Here is an 18,364-nt window from a genome sequence, read left to right as displayed (position 1 = left end):
TATTATATGTTTATTAAAATAAAAAAATTTAAAAAAAAAAAAGATTCTCTCTCTCCTTCTGCCCACCCCTCTCCACTTGTGAGTGTACGTGCATACACTCTCTTAAAAAAAAAAAAGGAATTTATTTACAGGAAGTTATTTTTAATGTCCAAATCGATTAATATCTAAGAATCATGTTACTGAAACTTCTTATTTTTGACTTAGATTTTTATATACTGTCTGGAACAGTTGAGTACTAAGCCTGATGCAGATGTAGATACTACACAGTAAGTAAACTGAAACTAATCTCACTGATGCATTTAGGAGGATTAAAAATACAGACTAATGTTTTATATGTAGTCTTATAAGCTAAGACAATAAGAGAGATAGATTATATATATTAAAATTATATTTTTATATATTTGACCTGTATTTGTATATAATTTCTTCATCTTCTGAACTCATTTTAGCATTCCTAGAAAAATGTTGAGCAAACTGAACACCTGATTGGTTACTAATTACTGAAAGCAACAAGTTTTATAAATAATAAGAATGAAAATTAAGATATATAATTCCTAGTTGATAATCTTTAGAATTCTGATGTTAGAAAATTAGCTATACTCTTGTTAAAGACTAATTTTTCTAGTAGAATTAAGTCTGGGACAGGCTTAGTTATTTGAGCTTCAGAGGATACATGTTGATTCTTAACATTTACAAATTCTGATAATTCTTTTATAATATTCTATAGAATCTTTTAGTATGTAATTTATCTGAATGTTATTGAATGATATTTGGCATATGTAACTTCTGTGTTAAGGTTAATGCTCTGACACAGAAAATACTGAAATAAATGCCATTTAAGGTATTTCTAACAGGTATAAATTGGTATTTATAAAACCAGGTAATAGGGATTAAGGAGTGCACTTGTTGTGATGAGCAGGAGTGATGTATAGAACTGTCAAATTGCTATATTGTACACCTGAAAATAATATAACACTGTATGTGGAGTTTAAAATAAAATGAAATAAAATTTAAAAACAAGAAAAGTTCAGAAATACATAGCACTATGTATTAGAATTCAGTGGTGTCTGAAACAGAAATTGTAACAAAACAATGTGGAAGGAAAGACGTTTAATCAACAGTATAAGGAAATTGATTAACAATACAAATTCCTGGTGGATTGCATTAAATATGTAACATCAAACCACAGAAAAGCTACAGTTCAATATTTATTAAGTCTCAAAGAGGCAGTAGCATTATATACTGAGAGACTTTATATTTTGGATACTCACCCTTTATTGGATATGTCATTTGTAAACCAATACCAAGAATATCACAAACATGGAAAACTTCTCAAATTACCAATTTATACCTTAAGGATATTCTAACAGATGGGATGTGGTATCTCATTGTATCTTTGATTTCCATTTCCCTAATAATGAGTGATGATGAACATCTTTTCATGTGTCTTGGCCATCTGGATGTCTTTTTTGGAGAAATGCCTTTCATGTGTTCTGCTCATTTTTAAATTTGTTCTTCGGGTGTTGAACTTTATAAGTTCTTTATGTTTTGGATACTAACCCTTTATTGGATATGTCATTTGTAGATATCTTCTTCCATTTTGTAGGTTGCCTTTTAGTTTTAAGATTGTTTTCTTTGCTGGGCAGAAGCTTTTTATTTTGATGTAGTCCCAGTGGTTGACTTTTGCTTTTGTTTCCCTTGCAACAGGGAAGTTATCTAGAAAAAGTTGCTCTGGCTAGTGTTAAAGTGGTTACTGCCTGTGTTCTGTTCTAGGTTTCTTATGGTTTCAGGTCTCACTTCTAGGTCTTTAATCCATTTTGAATTTATTTTTGTGTATTGTGTGATAAAGTGGTCCAGTTTCTTTTTTTGGATGTTGCTGTCCAGTTTTCCCAACACCATTTTTTGAAGATACTGTCCTTTTGCATATTCTTTTCTGCTTTGTCAAAGATTAAGTGTCCTGGGGTGCCTGGATGGCTCAGTTGTTAAACGTCTGCCTTTGGCTCAGGTCATGATCTCAGGGTTCTGGGATCAAGCCCCGTATCGGGCTTCCTGATTAGCGAGAAGCCTGCTTTTCCCTCTCCTACTCCCTCTGCTTATGTTCTCTCTCTCTCTCTCTCTCTGTCAAATAAATAAATAAAATCTTTAAAACAAATTAAGTGACCATATGATATTAGTTTAGTCTTTGTTTTCTGTTCTGTTCCATTGATCCATGTTTCCATTTTTGTGCCAATACCATACTGTCTTGATGACTACAGCTTTGTAATATAACTTGAAGTCTAGAATTGTGATACCTCTAGCTTTGCTTTTCTTTTTAAGATTGATTTGGCTATTTGGGGTCTTTTATGCTTCCATACAGATTTTAGGATTACTTGTTCTAGTTCTGTGAAAAATGCCATTGGTATTTTGATAGGAATTGCATTAAAAGTATAGATTGCTTTGTGTAATACATACATTTTAACAATATTTGTTCTTCCAATCCATGAGCGTGGAATGTCTTTTCATTTTTTGGTCTTTAATTTCTTTCATCAGTGTTTTACAGTTTTCAATGTACAGATCTTTTGCCTGTTTGGTTAGGTTTATTCCTGGTTATTTTGTTATTTTTGGTGCATTGTACATGGGATTTTTTTTTTCTTAATTTCTCTTTCTGCTACTTTATTATTGGTGTATAGGAACTCAACAGATTCCTGTACGTTGATTTTCTATCCTCCGACTTTACTGAATTCATTTATTAGTTTTAGTAGTTTTTTGGTGGAGTCTTTGGGGTTTTCTCTATATTTCTGAACTTTATTTTCTGTTCTATTCATTCGTATATGTTTTATATCTTTTTGTATTATTTTAATGTTCATTACTTTGTTTTTTTAATTAAGATTGGTATCTTTTTATTGATTCTATTTTCAAATATTATTTGATATTTTCATTTATTTACTGTTCCATATGAATTCTAAAATCCATTGGTTAGATTTAAGGAAAAGAATTCCTGCTAAAGTGTTGATTATCATTCTATTATATCACTTGATCTGTGGATTATAGTATTTCCTCCTCTGCAATTTTGTATCTTTGGTCACTTGTTGATTATTAGCTAATTTCCTAACTCAGCTCACCTGTAAGTGGTTTATTATGTAAATGAGCTTGAAAAGCTCTCTGGAGATTCTGATAGTTAAAAACATTTCAGTTAATTTGAATCTGTACCTCAATATTAAATTATTAGCTATTTTCCCCTTTGGTGTTTTTTTTTTTTTAATTATGTTGTGTTATTCACCATACAATACATCATTGTTTTTTAAGGCAGTGTTCCAAGATACATTGTCTGCATATAACACCCAGTGTTCCTTGTAATACGTGGAATACCCACCTTAATACCCACCATCAGGCTCACCCATCCCTCCACCCCATCCCCTCTAAAACCCTCAGTTTGTTTCTCAGAGTCCACAGTCTCTCATGGCTCATGTCGCTCTCCAATTTACCTCCCTTCACTTTTCCTTTCTTTCTCTTAATGTCCTCCATGTTATTCCTATGTTCCACAAGTAAGTGAAACCATATGATAATTGATTTTCTCTGCTTGACTTATTTTACTCAGCATAATCTCCTCCAGTCCCATCCATGTTGATACAAAAGTTGGGTATTCATCCTTTCTAATGGCTGAGTAATATTCCATTGTATATATGGACCACATCTTCTTTATCCATATGTCTGTTGAAGGGCATCTCGGCTCTTTCCACAGTTTGGCGATCGTGGACATTGCTGCTATGAACATTGGGGTACAGATGGCCCTTCTTTTCACTGCATCTGTATCTTTGGGGTAAATACCCAGTAGTACAATTGCCAGGTCATGGGAAAGCTCTATATTTAATTTTCTGAGGAATCTCCACACTGTTTCCAAAGTGGTTGCACCAACTTGCATTCCCACCAACAGTGTAAAAGGGTTCCCCTTTCTCCACATCCTCTCCAACATTTGTTTTTCTCCTGCCTTGTTAATTTTTGCCATTCTAACTGTGTAAGGTGGTATCTCAATGTGGTTTTGATTTGGAATTCCCTAATGGCTAATGAAGATGAACATTTTTTCATGTGTCTGTTAGCCATTTGTATGTCTTTACTGGACAAGTGTTTGTTCATGTCTTCCGCCCATTTTTTGACTTGATTATCTGTTTTTTTGGGTGTTGAGTTTGAAAGTTCTTTATAGATCTTGGATATTAGCCCTTTGTAGTGTCATTTGCGAATATCCTCTCCCATTCTGTGGGTTGCCTCTTTGTTTTGTTGACTCTTTCCTTTGCTGCACAGAAGCTTTTGATCTTGATGAAGTCCCAAAAGGCCATTTTTACTTTTGTTTCACTTGCCTTTGAAGACCTGTCTTGAAAGAAGTTGCTGTAGCCAATGTGAGACGTGCCTTGAAAGAAGTTGCTGTAGCCAGTGTTGAAGAGGTTATTGCCTATGTTCTCCTCTAGGATTTTGATGGATTCCTGTCTCACATTGAGGTCTTTCATCCATTTTGAATTTATCTTTGTGTATGGTGTAAGAGAATGGTTGAGTTTTATTTTTCTGTACCGAGCTGTCCCAATTTTCCCAGCACCATTTGTTGAAGAGATTGTCTTTTTCCCACAGGATTTCTTTTCCTGCTTTGTTGAAGATTATTTGGCCATAGAGTTGAGGGTCCATATCTGGGCTCTCTACTCTGTTCCACTGGTCTGTGTGTCTGTTTTTGTGCCAGTATCATGCTGTCTTGGTGATCACAGCTTTGTAATAAAGCTTGAAATCAGGCAATGTGATGCCTCCAGCTTTGTTTTTCATTTTCAACATTTCCTTGGCCATTTGGGTCTTTTCTCCCTTTGGTGATTTTTAAAAATTTAATTTGAGTATTGAGAAAACCCAAAACAAATGTCATAAGACCTGTATTAATAGATAGCCTATTGTGTCTACTTTGAGCAGTTAATTGTTAAATATAAAGCAGAGAGTTATGAGATTTTTGACCAAAAGGTTTTAAAGTCAAGTTTACATAAAGTTCATTGCATTTTTTATTGAGTTGTAATAGATATATGACATTATATTAACATTGTTAATTTTTGTGCTTTAATTGTTACTGTTCTCTTACTTCCTTTTTAGTCTTTCAGTTGATGTTTCTTCTCCCGATTTGTTTGGAAGTATCCATGAAGACTTCAGTTTGACTTCTGTAAGTAAGATGATAAATAGAAAGCTAAACATACCATTTTAAAATTATGTAATGACTTATAAATCAGTCTGAATTACTTTGACTGCTTATAAATCAGTCTAAATTACTTTGAGAGGCAGCTATTGTATTCCTGTTGTAGTATACTTTTCTATAATTTTTTACTATGCTTTATTTTGTGAAAATTTTAGTAAAAATATAATTTTATATGTATTCCACAACTTAAAAACCTTTTAGTCGAAGTTGTTATTTAAGTAGTTCCATCTACTCCTTGCATAATTCAAGTTTTTGAGTGTGGAGTAGGTGCCCTAGTGGTTCCCTGCTGTTTGAAAGTTGAAGAGGCAGCAGAAGATGGGGGCCCATCTCTCCATGTTTTTCCTCTTTAACTAGAGAAGTTATGCTTTTCTCTATTTTATTTCTGTAAGTTCCCTAATAGCATTTCATTTGAACATAAAGTTCTGTGGCAAAAACAAAGCCAGGCATACCACCTTTTTATATATGTACACTTATATCTTATTTTAGCATATACAGGTATTTGGGGATAATTAACACACATACTTTATTATAAGTATAAATTCAGCTCTTTAAATTTAGACCTGTCCATCTTTAAAAAAAAAATAACGCTCTCTGGTTTGTCATTTGCTTGAAGGATGTATGTGTGTGTGCGTACATGTATGTATGTATATATGTATCTCCCAAGAAAGAAAACATATGGCCAAAATTTCCTGCCCTGTATCATTCCCACAGATATTATATTTATAAGTATGAACTCCTAAGTAAAGAATTTGTTATAATAGGAAAGATCAAAAATTCAGTTTGGGACCAGATGTATTAAATGAGTGACATTCAAGCAGATATATTTAGCAGGTGATTAGATATATGTGTCTGGACTCCAGGAAAGAAATCTAGATACAGATTTGTGAATCAGTAATACACAGTTGACCCTTGAGCAATGAGGGTAGGCTAGGGTCATCGATGCCCTGTTCAGTCAAAAATCCATTTGTAACTTTTGACTCCCCTAAAACTTAACTACCAATAGTCTATTGTTGAGCAAAAGCCTTCCCAATAACAGGCAATTAACATGTTTTATATGTTATTATTATATGCTATATGACAATAAAGTAAATTAGAGAAAAGGAAATGTTACCAAAATCATAAGGAAGAGAAAATACATTTACAATACTGTACTGTATGTATCAAAAAAAAATTGCATATAAGTGGACCGGTACATTTTGAACCTGTGTTGTTCAGGGGCAAACTGTGTAAGCAATACAAGGCCTGAGAGTGGATGGGTATACTCAGGAAAATACTAGGAAAAATACTGGTAGAATGAGAGGAGGGCCAGATATATAAAAATAACACTGGGGTACCAGTATTTAAGGGATGGCCAGAAGCAGAGTGCCTCAAAGTTCCCAAAAAAGAATAATCAGAGAGAGAGAGAGAAGAAAATTCAAATGAAACAGTGTTCCTGAGAGAGATGGAAGAGATAATTTTATTTTTTTTATTTATTTATTTTTTTTTAAAGATTTTATTTATTTATTTGACAGAGAGGGATCACAAGCAGACAGAGAGGCAGGCAGGGAGAGAGGAGGAAGCAGGCTCCCCGCTAGGCAGAGAGCCTGATGCGGGGCTCGATCCCAGGACCCTGAGATCATGACCTGAGCCGAAAGCAGAGGCTTTAACCCACTGAGCCACCCAGGCGCCCCGGAAGAGATAATTTTAAACAAAGGAGTATTTAACAGTTTCAAAGACTAGTAGAGGATCAGGTGGGTCAGATGAAAACTGGAGCGTTATGGGCTTGGCAGTTAGGTGGTCATTTGTGCCTGTAGGAGAAGCATATCAGTGGATTGCTAATGAGCTATCTGACTGCACTGGGTCAACATCATATAGGAGCCAAGGAAGTTGATGTAATGAGTTTGGATCATTCTTTGCACTGTGAACTTAGTAGACTAGAGAGACACAGGCTGGAGGAAAGAGCCTTCTAAATTGAGAAGGGCCTTATGAGCTATTGGGCCAACTATGCTTTTTTCCTCTGCCCTTTAGAACAAGCCTGATTTCTACATGACAATCTTTTTAGTGTTTGAAAACATTTGTTGTGTGGGCTTGGAATCTTTCTTTCTCTTAGGTAACACCCTAAATCTTTTAGGCATCTCCTAGTCGATATGGCAGTGAGTTTCCTCTTAATCTACTTCTGTCCTCTTTCAAGAATGGAGTACTGGACTCTGATGTGGCCCTGGCAACTGGGAAGCAGCCAGAACTACACATTAGGTTACATTGAGTCACATTGAACTTACTGTCAACCACACAGCAGGTGTTTCATACTTGCTTCTCCCAGTCACAGGACCTTATCTCTCCCATTTTACTCCCTAAAATTGTTCATTTGGTACCAAATTCAGTTCCTGTGTTTCTCTGCCTTTGTATGATAACTCATTAGATTTGACCCAGATTATTGAGATCTTCTTAGGGTTTTGTTCTATTATTCAGCAGAGAGGCAGTTATGGTAAGGTAGAGGTCCAGGTTGCTTCCTGGTCTTCTTACTGACTGAATAATCTTGGGCATGTCATTGAGGGTGTCCAGTTTTCTCCTGGACAAAATTGAGATGGTAATGCCTACAATCTCAGAGATTCTGTGAGAAATAATTGAAATAATACATAATTGGCAAGTACTGCCTTTGATAGGTTGAGTTGTTATTTTCAAACATATATATTCATTTAAATTGCTAGTAAGCTTTTAATAAATATTCAAGTTTAAGAATTTGATTATTGTAGTGTTCAATTATTCTTCCCACTTTCATTTCTTCTGATTAGTCAGAGTTGGGAAGAAAAATATGATTACCAAGAGTAAGACTTCAAATCACTCAAATTATTTTTCCATTTTGGGGGAAGAACAATGCAGATTATAGGGAGAAAAATTAAAAAAGCATTAATTAACAGGGCAGAGAGGATGTGGCAGGCCCCAGGGGTCTGTTAGACTATAAGATTAATATTAGGAGAAAAAGGTAATTGAGGATTGATCTTATAACTGAAAAACCAGTTGAGATTTTTGCAGAGTGCAGCATGTTTAGAGTGGCTGATGACACCTTATGCTTACTTTATTTTCTTTATGAGGACCACCATATAATGATAATACCAGGTATGGGGTGGAAGGGAATATACCCCTTCCTCAGATTGACCTGTGTGCCTGTGCAGTGCTGTTTACTGCTTTCTTTCTGGTTCTCACTTGCCATTTATTCACAAACTGTGTGGAGGAGTGGTATACATAACAGAGCCCTATTTTCCTTGTTTTGTAATTTATTTCCCATCCATCGATTAATTCAAGGCCATTCACAACCTTTCATTTACTTGAGGGTACTTTTAATAACTCCTTGCCCTTTAATTATATTTGTTGATGACCAAAAGGGGCACTGAATAGGCCACACTGTGCCAGCAATAGATAATAATATTTTAAATAAAGAAATTTAGAAAGTTTTAAAATTTCTGATGGACCTAAATGAAATTATTGGGAGGTATAAGCTGTACTTGGCAACTGAGTTCAGAGTGTTGACTTTAACATAAGTTATATATAAAACAGTAAGCAAAATATGGCTGAAATTTTTTCCTGGAAAGTAGTTTTGCCTTAATGTTTAGTCAAGGGATCTTAAATCAAAGCCCTAAATTAGTCACTGTTGTTCTAGAGAATGCTCTCACACTGAGGGAGCATGGGAAAGTGTTCTTGGTGAGCCACAATAGTGGAGATAACTGCCATTCCTGGAATCTTGTTTACAAAAATAGTTCTTCTGAACTGTAAGATTATATTTATTCATCAGCCTTGGGGTGTGGTAATTTTGATAAGAAATTACCTTAAAGTGGCTAGAACCCTGGAGAACATAGAGTATGAGGCTCTAGCCCTCTTCATATCCAATACTATGGGAAAGTTCCCTGCTTTTGTTTTATCACTCCCCATGAGAGGGAAACTATTCTACATAAAATGCATCTGTGAAGGCCCAGATTTTGGAAGGACCCCATCATAGAGATGACATTATAATTCTCTTTCAAGTTAAGGAAAATGTATAAATTACTTTCTATGAATTTTTGCATTTGTAATTATTTTAAAATACCAATTTTTATAGCCTTTTTTGTTGCAAAAAATATTAGGCAGAATAACCGTAAAATAAACCCCTTTCACAAGAACAACAGCTGATCCTACCTTACTAGTTAGCTGTTTTTCCATACAGCTATTAAATTTCAAAGACAGCATTATTTGACTCTTTAGTGCATTATGTAATAACAAGCAGTTATAAAATATAGAGTTACAGAATTATATTGTTTCTCTCTATATTATTATTGGAGAAAAAAGGGACCAAGAAAACCAAAACCTTGAATATTGATATTAAACATGAAGAGAATATAATTAAATGTAATAAATGATAACTGTTACCCAGTTTGTTATTATAAATGTAATTTTCTAAACATTTGTTTTACTTTTAGGAACAGAGACTTTTGATAGTCCTGAGTAACTGCTGCTACCTAGAACGTCACACCTTTCTGAATATAGCAGAGCATTTTGAAAAGCACAACTTCCAAGGAATAGAGAAAATAACACAGGTAAATGAATTATGCTAAATGAACAAGTTGGTTATTTTAACAACTTAGTTTCCAAACTACTTTCTTAGTACCCCTCTCTTTTGCTTTTCCTATACTTTTCTGTCCTTACCCTCCCCACACCCATATACTTTCCTCATCTTCACCCTACCCTGACTTTGAATGATTCCTGCCCTTCTTATAACTCACCTTGAGAATTGTTAATTTAATATTCTCCTCTTTTCTCTAGATCAAAGCTTTCTCAAGACAAAAGCTGATTTACTCCTCACGCAGGCTGCTCAAAGTAAGGGAGGGAAATAGGAAAGAAAGGCATCAAACCCAAATCTTTAAGAATCATCTCAAGTTTGGCTCCTTTTAGGTTAAAACTTTTACTTTAGAGTCAACAGCAAACTCCCTGAGCCTGCAGATAAACCTCTTCCTGCTTATTCACACCTCTTCTTCCTTTGCCCCTTTCCAAATGACCACAATGATGCTTTTGCTTTTTACTATGCTGAAACATGGGCACAAGTGCTCAAGCACCGGGACACACACAAAGACTCACACATACCAGAGTGGCTTACAACAGCTTTCCTCCAGAGGTTTAATGACTTACCTGAAAAATACAAGCTCTCCACTCTCTAATCCATGGATTTAGCAAGTTGATCAAAAATGAGTGCTGTATAAATCAATGGAGTAGGTTTTTCTTTAGATGTTATACTTTGTTTATATTTTTTCAAGTAAGCAGAAAAGGAAAAAATGAAGCAACCTTCTTATTAAAGGTTGGTTGGTTCTTGGGCAAAGGTTTATCAGATTTCTAAGTAAAACTAAGCTAGAACCACTTTTACAGTATTCTCAGTGCAAAAAATAAGAAAGATAATGATCTTGTTAATCTTATAATCAAAAAGTACTCTTGATGGATTGCATACTTTTTACAAATGATAGTTACGGTTTATGAACTAGAAGTGGATTTTTTTTTTCAAAGAATGAAAATGTCAAAGTGGGTGGCTGTGTCTTGTTTTCCTGCCTTTTCGTAAAGATTAATCATCTTGATGAGAAATGTGACTTAAGGCTGTAGGGCCAAATGTTGAGTTTATTTCCAGAAATTTTTGTATTGAGAAATGCAAGGTGCTCCCTGCAGTAAAGAATTCATATTTGTACAAAGTGGACACTTTGCTTTTTGTGCAGTAACAATAGTGACACAAATATATTTATTGAACAGCTTTTTTAATCATTTAAAAATAACATGAAATGATTCGGAATTGCATATAACAGAAGGAGTAAGTTTGGTTCTCTTTAGGTTTTTACAAAGTTATGAGTAGTAACTGTTACTTCAGTTTATATCATAAAGAAATAGAATGAAGTTGACATACAAGGCTTTGATAGCCTTCCTAGTCTTGTTGATATCACTTTTTTTCAAAGATTTATTTATGTATTTGAGAGAGAGAGAGAGTTGGGGGGGAAGGGCAGAGGGAGAGAAAGTCTCAAGCAGACTCTGCGCTGAGTGTGGAGCCTGACCTGGGCTTTGATCCCATGACCTGAGATAATGACCTGACCCGAAGCCAAGAGTTGGACGCCTAACTGACTGTGCCACCCAGGCACCCCCCAACTTTTAAAAAAGATTTATTTATTTATTTGAGAGAAAGATAGAGAGATGTCGATACTATTTTGAATCCAAGGTAAAATGTTGGATCTGGAGGTAAAGCTTGGAACAAATGATGTACCATTTTCCACACTCAGAATTAGGATTTTTTTTAGAATTAGGATTTTTTAATATTTGACACTCAATATTTTGAAATCATTAAGTTGGATAATAAATGAATCAGTAAACTAAATTTAGATGATAGCATTTGTGCTGATTCTTTTTATTCTGAGTGAATCCATTAATTTTATGATGCCAACCAATTAAAATATCTTTCTTGCATTAATGGAGAAACACTGCCAACTGCCATTATTTTTTATAGTTCCCTTTTCGAAGACAGAAATCTCTAAAGGCATAGATCCCAGAAAAACTATGGGGGCACATTGTTCACACAAATAGTTTGTTATTCATTCTGTCACTTTGTTTCTGCTCTTGGAAATAATGTTCATTGGGGGCTTCTAACTTAGTGTCACCAGACATTAGACATTCTCTCAGATCTCTTTCCAAGTAGGATTTGGTAATTTATCAAGAGTTCTTCTAGGTATATTTCCTCCTGCTTTCTTATTGGTATTTCTAACAATAGAAGCATGAAAATGGCCAGTTGTTAATTCCCTTCATCTTGATCCTCCTCTTCAAAAGTAGAATTAATTTTAGTGTAGGAGCAGTACACAAATAACTATGTGTTTTAGGAGTACATTAGAATTTAATGACCAATGATCACTTAAAGCTACAATGATTTCATATATACATTTTTTAAAGAGTAATTTATTTATTTTAGAGAGAGAGAGCTGGGGGTGGGTAGAGGGGGAGAGAGGGACAAGCAGACTCCCCACTGAGTGGGAAACCTGATACAGGGCTTGATCCCAGGACCCTGAGATCATGACCTGTGCTGAAATGAAGAGTTGGATGCTTAACTGACTGAGCCACCCAGGTGCCCCTCATAAATAAAAATTTTTAATGCAAATAACCCTATGAAATAGTTAAGGAAAGTATTATTAACCCCATTTTTTTTTTAACATGGAAAGATGCTTGGAGAGGTTCATGATTTGACCTGTAAGTAGGAGAGCAAGGCAGAACTCAAAATTAAGTATTTTCATTCTTAATCCAGAATGGATTTTTGGCCTAACGCCATACATCTTAAAATAAAGAACAAAATTGTTCTCATGAAAATAAACCAAAGAAATAAGACATAAAGCAGATTGGTTAATGTATTTCATTTAGTATCAGAAGAGACTATCAAACTCATCTTGCCCTACAGGATACCTCCTGTAAAATAGGCTCCATTATAAGCCTTACATGGACTTTGTGCTATTTGGATCCCACATCGGAAGTACCAACAGTGAGTCCCCTGTCATTTGCATGCATTTCCATTTGCCTTTACCTCAAGTCCTGGAAATGTTTTTTCCAAGTCACGTATTTTTCTCTTGCTTATAAAATTAAGATTTAATCATTATTTTTATTTATTTTTTATTTATTTTATTTATTTATTTTTTAAGATTTTATTTATTTATTTGACAGAGATCTCAAGTAGGTGGAGAAGCAGGCAGAGAGAGAGAGAGAGGAGGAAGCAGGCTCCTCACTGAGCACAGAGCCCGATGCGGGGCTTGATCCCAGGACCCTGAGATCATGACCCAAGCTAAAGGCAGAGGCTTAACCCACTGAGCCACCCAGGTGCCCCTCAATCATTATTTTTAAAAAGGAGAAATACTATGCAGCCATCAAAAAACCCCCACAAAATCTTGCCATTTGCAGCAAGGTGGATGGTAGAGGGTATTATGCTAAGCGAAATAAGTCAGTCAGAGAAAGTTATCATCATATGATCTCTCTGATATGAGGAGTTTGAGAGGTAGGGTGGGGGGTCGTGAGGGGTAGGGAGGGAAAAAAATGAAACAAGATGGGACCTGGGAGGGAGACAAACCATTAGAGACTTTTAATCTCAGGAAACAAACTAAGGGTTGCTGGGTGGCGTGGGGGACAGGGATAGGGTGGCTGGGTTATGGACATTGGGGAGGGTATGTGCTATGGTGAGTGCTGTGAATTGTCTAAGACTGATGATTTAAAGACCTGTACCCCTGAAGCAAATAATACATTATATGGTAATAAAAAAAAATGGAGAAATACTGAAAAGTCTAAAAAAAATTTCTTTAATTATTTATAATGCACCAAAGATAAACAGTTATATTTTAGTATTTATAGTAATCAATACTTTTATATACCATAATACCTATATGTATGTGTTAGAAAAATATGAAACATATTTTTCTGAATTCAGTTTACATTAGATATATCTTTTTCTGTTGACAGTTCTGTTGTGAACACCTTTATTAAATATGGAGATGTGAGTTTTATGGCTTATAACAGTTGCTAATGTAGATGTACTTTTTTTTTTTTTTTTTTAACTTTTTCCTACTGGGAACCTTAAGGTTATTTTTGTTCTTGTTACTGAGAGGTGAAGATAATTTTGAGCACATGTTTTATTTCTCAAAATCGATTCCTAGAAGTAGAATTAGAGCTCCAAAGACTCTTGGTAAATATTGCTGGTTTCATCACATTTTGGTCATCATTGCTGATTGTAATATTTTAATTTGATAGATAAAAATACTCTTTCATGATTTAATTTGCATTCCTTTCCCTATTTGGTAGGTTAACACTTTTTCATATGTTCATTGACTGTTGATATTCTAGTAGAGTTCATTTTAAAGGTATTTAGAAGGTTAAGGAAATCGTGTTTTTCATTTTAAGTGTGCAAACCAAATTTGGCACAAGTCATTAATTCTTGAGGCCTTTGAGAAGGGAAAACTAGAGCTATATGGTTAATACACTTCAGTACATAATTTTATTGTAGTACCTATAATTATATAAATCCAAGGATTTTTTTCATATATAAAATGCTATTTTAACCTGCCCCAGTCTTTAAAAAACAAACATCTAATTTAGAGTTTGTATAGTTGCAGATTTTTGACTGACTTGGGACTGTAGTCATTAAATAAGTTGGGCATTAAATTCTTTTTTTTTTTTAAGATTTTATTTATTTATTTGACAAAGAGAGATCACAAATAGGCAGAGGCAGGCAGAGAGAGAGAGGGAGAAGCAGGCTCCCCACTGAGCAGAGAGCCCGATGTGTGGGGCTCAGTCCCAGGACCCTGAGATCATGGCCTGAGCCGAAGGCAGAGGCTTAACCCAACTGAGCCACCCAGGCACCCCTGGGCATTGAATTTTTGATTGCTGTTTTATTTTATGCACCTAAATCTCTTTCAGAAATTTTGACATGGTAGGTGGGGAGAGGGCAGCTTCTTTTTTTTCACATGTCCAGAAAGATCCTTTACGTACAACAATCAATTTTTAAAGATTTTTGTGTTATCTGAACCATACATATATACCATATTTTACACATTTGATTATTTTTAGCTTAATTGTATATATTTCTTGAGTTTCATTTGAAATCATTTGAATTCAGTATATGATGTGAATGATTATAGTTTTGAGTCCTCACTGTATTATCTCTTTATATTTTATTTTCCCATCTCTTCTCCAGCTAAATTTTGTTTAGAGGCTGTTTTTATATAATACATTATTTGTAAATAAATGTGTTTTGGAGTTCAGTAGATTAGAGACAGATGTGTCCCTGTCTACTAAATATTAGTTTTGACCCTATTCAACTGCCTCAAGTTCTTTGTATAAATGGGAAGGGAAAAAAGAAAGAGACAGAGGTAATATAGTAGGAAGGACACAAGGACCTTATGATTTATAAAGTAAAATATTGGTTCCCCAATACAGAAAGTAATTCAGAAAAGCTTTCCCAAAGCAAGGAAGAATATAAGATTTCACAGAGAAGTGGTTGTTTCAGAGATGAGAGAAAGGCATTAACTCAACATGAGGCAGGAATCTGTCAAAATCCTAGAGGAGAACATAGGCAGTAACTGCTTCAACATCGACCACAGCAACTTCTTTCAAGACATGTCTCCAAAGGCAAAGGAAACAAAAGCGAAAATGAACTTTTGGGACTTCATTAAGATAAGTCTCTTTGGAAAGTTGGGAAGGTGTAGGCAATAAGTGAGTAAGACCGTTGGTCATCAGTTCCATATTGTGTGGAGTCCTAAATCAAAAACCTTGAACCTGGGGTACCTGGGTGGCTCAGTAGGTTAAAGCCTCTGCCTTCGGCTCAGGTCATGATCCCAGAGTCCTGGGATCGAGCCCCGCGTCAGGCTCTCTGCTCAGCGGGAAGCCTGCTTCCCCCTCTGTCTCTCTGCCTGCCTCTCTGCCTACTTGTGATCTCTGTCTGTCAAATAAACACATAAAATCTTAAAAAAAAAAACAACAAAAAACCTTGAACCTGAGCAGGTACAATTCAACAACTTAAGTAATTGTCTTTTACCATCCTTGTACTATTTCTATTATTTGGACTTGTACTTTGTTTCCTCTTCACATTCTGTGCCTTTTCCTTAGGAGATCTCATCTATTACCGCTGCTTCATTTATCATTGATGCCCATGAGTCCCAAATCTGTATCTTTAATTTATATTTCATTCCTAGGCTGCAGATCTGTTTCCTATCAGACGTCTTCACTAGAAGTTGCCACTGGGATTTCAGAGCAGCTTACCCAAACCAAAGTCATGTCATATTCCTTCTTCCTCCTCCAAATCAGCTTTGCTTTTTGTGTTTCCTGCCTTGGTCAGTAATCACTGAGTCAGCAAGCCAGGGACTTGGGAATTGTCTTTGACTCATTCCTTAGGAACGGATGGTTCAACCTCTGAACGATCTTCTCTCTCTCCCTCCCTAATTTGTTCTTCCTAACCAAGATCAGCTCTGTTTCATCATCTGATCCTCGTGCTATTGCAGAAGCCTTCCTCCAAATGCTTTGCTTATGCTCTAAATTTCACTCTTTAATTATCCATGGAGTTTCAAAAATACAGATCTGATTATATTCTTCCTCCTTCCCACATTTCAGTCTCCTCATTGACTGAGGAATAAAATCTAAACTCCTTAGGCTGATGATGTTCATATTGTTTTAATCTAGACCCTTACTTCTTTGTCTTATGCCATTCATCTCCTTTATACTTACCAATACCCTATCGTGTAGTTATTCATCTTTTCTTGAGTATTTCCTATGATTTGTCAGGTCTTTTATTCCTTCAACAAACATTCATTCAACATCAGCTTACCAAGCTCTATTTTAAGAACATTTACCTGTAGCTTGTATTGTTCTATGGGTCTGGAATACCTTTTCCTCAACCTCAACTTGACAAAATCTTGATCATCTACCTATATATCTCAGATACAGATGTCTCACCCTGTGGAAAGACTTCTCATTCTTTCTCCCAAACTGCAAAATGGATCAAATCCTCTTCTTTATTCCTGTGATACCTTTTTTATATTATAACACTAGAATAACATCTTAACACATTATATCATGATTAGTTCAATATTGGTATGCTTCTTTTCTAGATTATAAATTCTTTTCAAATATAAAAATATTAAATATTTTTATCTCTCCAAAGGACTAAATCTTATATAGGTATAAGATAGAAGAACAAAAAATGAACACATGTTCACCTGTTGCCAGGCTGAAGAAATGGAGTATATTCCCAGGACTATTTGTGCCCTGCACATCTGAATCATCCATTTTCCCTTATGGACAGACACTTCTGCATTTTGTGGTTTCTAAACAATACATTATTTAATATTACCTGTTTTTGACTTTTAAATAGCATAAATGGGATTATATGGTATGTATTTTTTTCTCTGATTTGCTTTCTCTACTCAATATTGTTTTTTATATATATCCATGTTGCTACATGTAGCTTATGCTAATTTTTAAAATGAATTAAAAATTATATTCCTCTTTTCTTCCTATGATTTTATATAACATTGGAATGTTTATTCTTTGAACAGTTATAAGAACTCTCTAGCTTTTTCTTTATGAGATGATTTTTAATTATTGGTTCAATTTCTTTAATGGTTAAAGAACCATTCAAGTTTTGTTTCTTGTTAGTTGTGATCATCTGTATTTTTCTTGGGCTTTCTCCATTTTGCCTAAATTTCTAATTTTATTGGTATAAAGTTATAATAGTTTCATATTATCTCAATTTCAACTGCATCGGAGGTTATTTCTAGACTTAATATTTTCAGTCTTTTTTCTTGATCAGAGTCGTTTCAAGAACCAAATTTTGGCTTTACTAATGTCTCTGTATGTCCTTGTTTCCTGTCACAGTAATTTGAGCACTTAGCTTAATTGTTTTATTTATGTAGCTCATTGATTCCAAACCTTTCTGCCTTTTTAATATAAACATTCAAGGTTATGAATATCCCTCTATCTCTTTAGCTGTATTCCATATATTAACATATTTAATTTGTTCTGTTTTGTATTTTCTCATTTTAATTGTGAGTTTTTCTTTGACACACAACTATATAGGAGTGTGACTTTAAATTTCCAAATTGGGGGTGGGTGGGTGGGTAGCAATTAGTTTCCATGTTGCGAATAAGTTTTCTCTTTGTTAGAGATTTTTAACTTAATTATGCTGATGAGGTCAGTGAATGTCATGTTTTTGACTTTGTTGAGACTTCCTTTTCAGGCTGATACATGATGAGTTTCTTAAATATTCTCCCTTGCTTGAAAATATTACATCCTTCAGTTTTAAACACCATTAGATCAAGTTTGTGAGTTTTATTGTTGGGTCTTCTATATCCATTCCTTTTATGTGTTTTGGTCTTCAATTTGTCAGTTACTGAGAGATATATATTGTAGTCTTTATTTGTCTGCCATTTAGGTATTTTTTGTTTTCTTTGTCTCTAATATTTCATAGTTCCATTATGATGTGTCTCTTGGTGTATATTGTTGGCCTTTTTTCCCCTGATTGATTGATACCGTTAATCAGGTCTGGAAAATCTCAGCTATTACCTCTTTAAATATTTATTCTTTTCTATTCACTCTTTTCTCTCCTTCAAGACCTCCTATGGGATATATGTTAGACCTCACTCTGTTCATGTTTTCCCCACCCATCTCTAA

At 34.8% G+C, this 18,364-nt stretch overlaps 1 protein-coding gene across 2 annotated transcripts in view; it reads left to right on the top strand.

The window, feature by feature from the left end:
• Positions 1-18,364, top strand: part of EXOC2 (exocyst complex component 2) — a 250,988-nt gene that overhangs the window by 140,921 nt on the left and 91,703 nt on the right. For both annotated transcript variants that reach the window (XM_080806109.1, XM_080806110.1), the window contains exons 20-22: positions 205-266; positions 5,098-5,164; positions 9,628-9,744. In XM_080806109.1, coding sequence (XP_080662235.1) covers positions 205-266; positions 5,098-5,164; positions 9,628-9,744 — 246 coding nt within the window. The remainder of the gene's footprint in view (positions 1-204; positions 267-5,097; positions 5,165-9,627; positions 9,745-18,364) is intronic.

This window comes from Martes martes (genome assembly GCF_963455335.1).
Source record: "Martes martes genome assembly, chromosome: 6".
Lineage (NCBI taxonomy): Eukaryota > Metazoa > Chordata > Mammalia > Carnivora > Mustelidae > Martes > Martes martes.
Note: the sequence above shows the minus strand (reverse complement) of the source record. Positions and strands in the feature narration are given on the sequence as shown.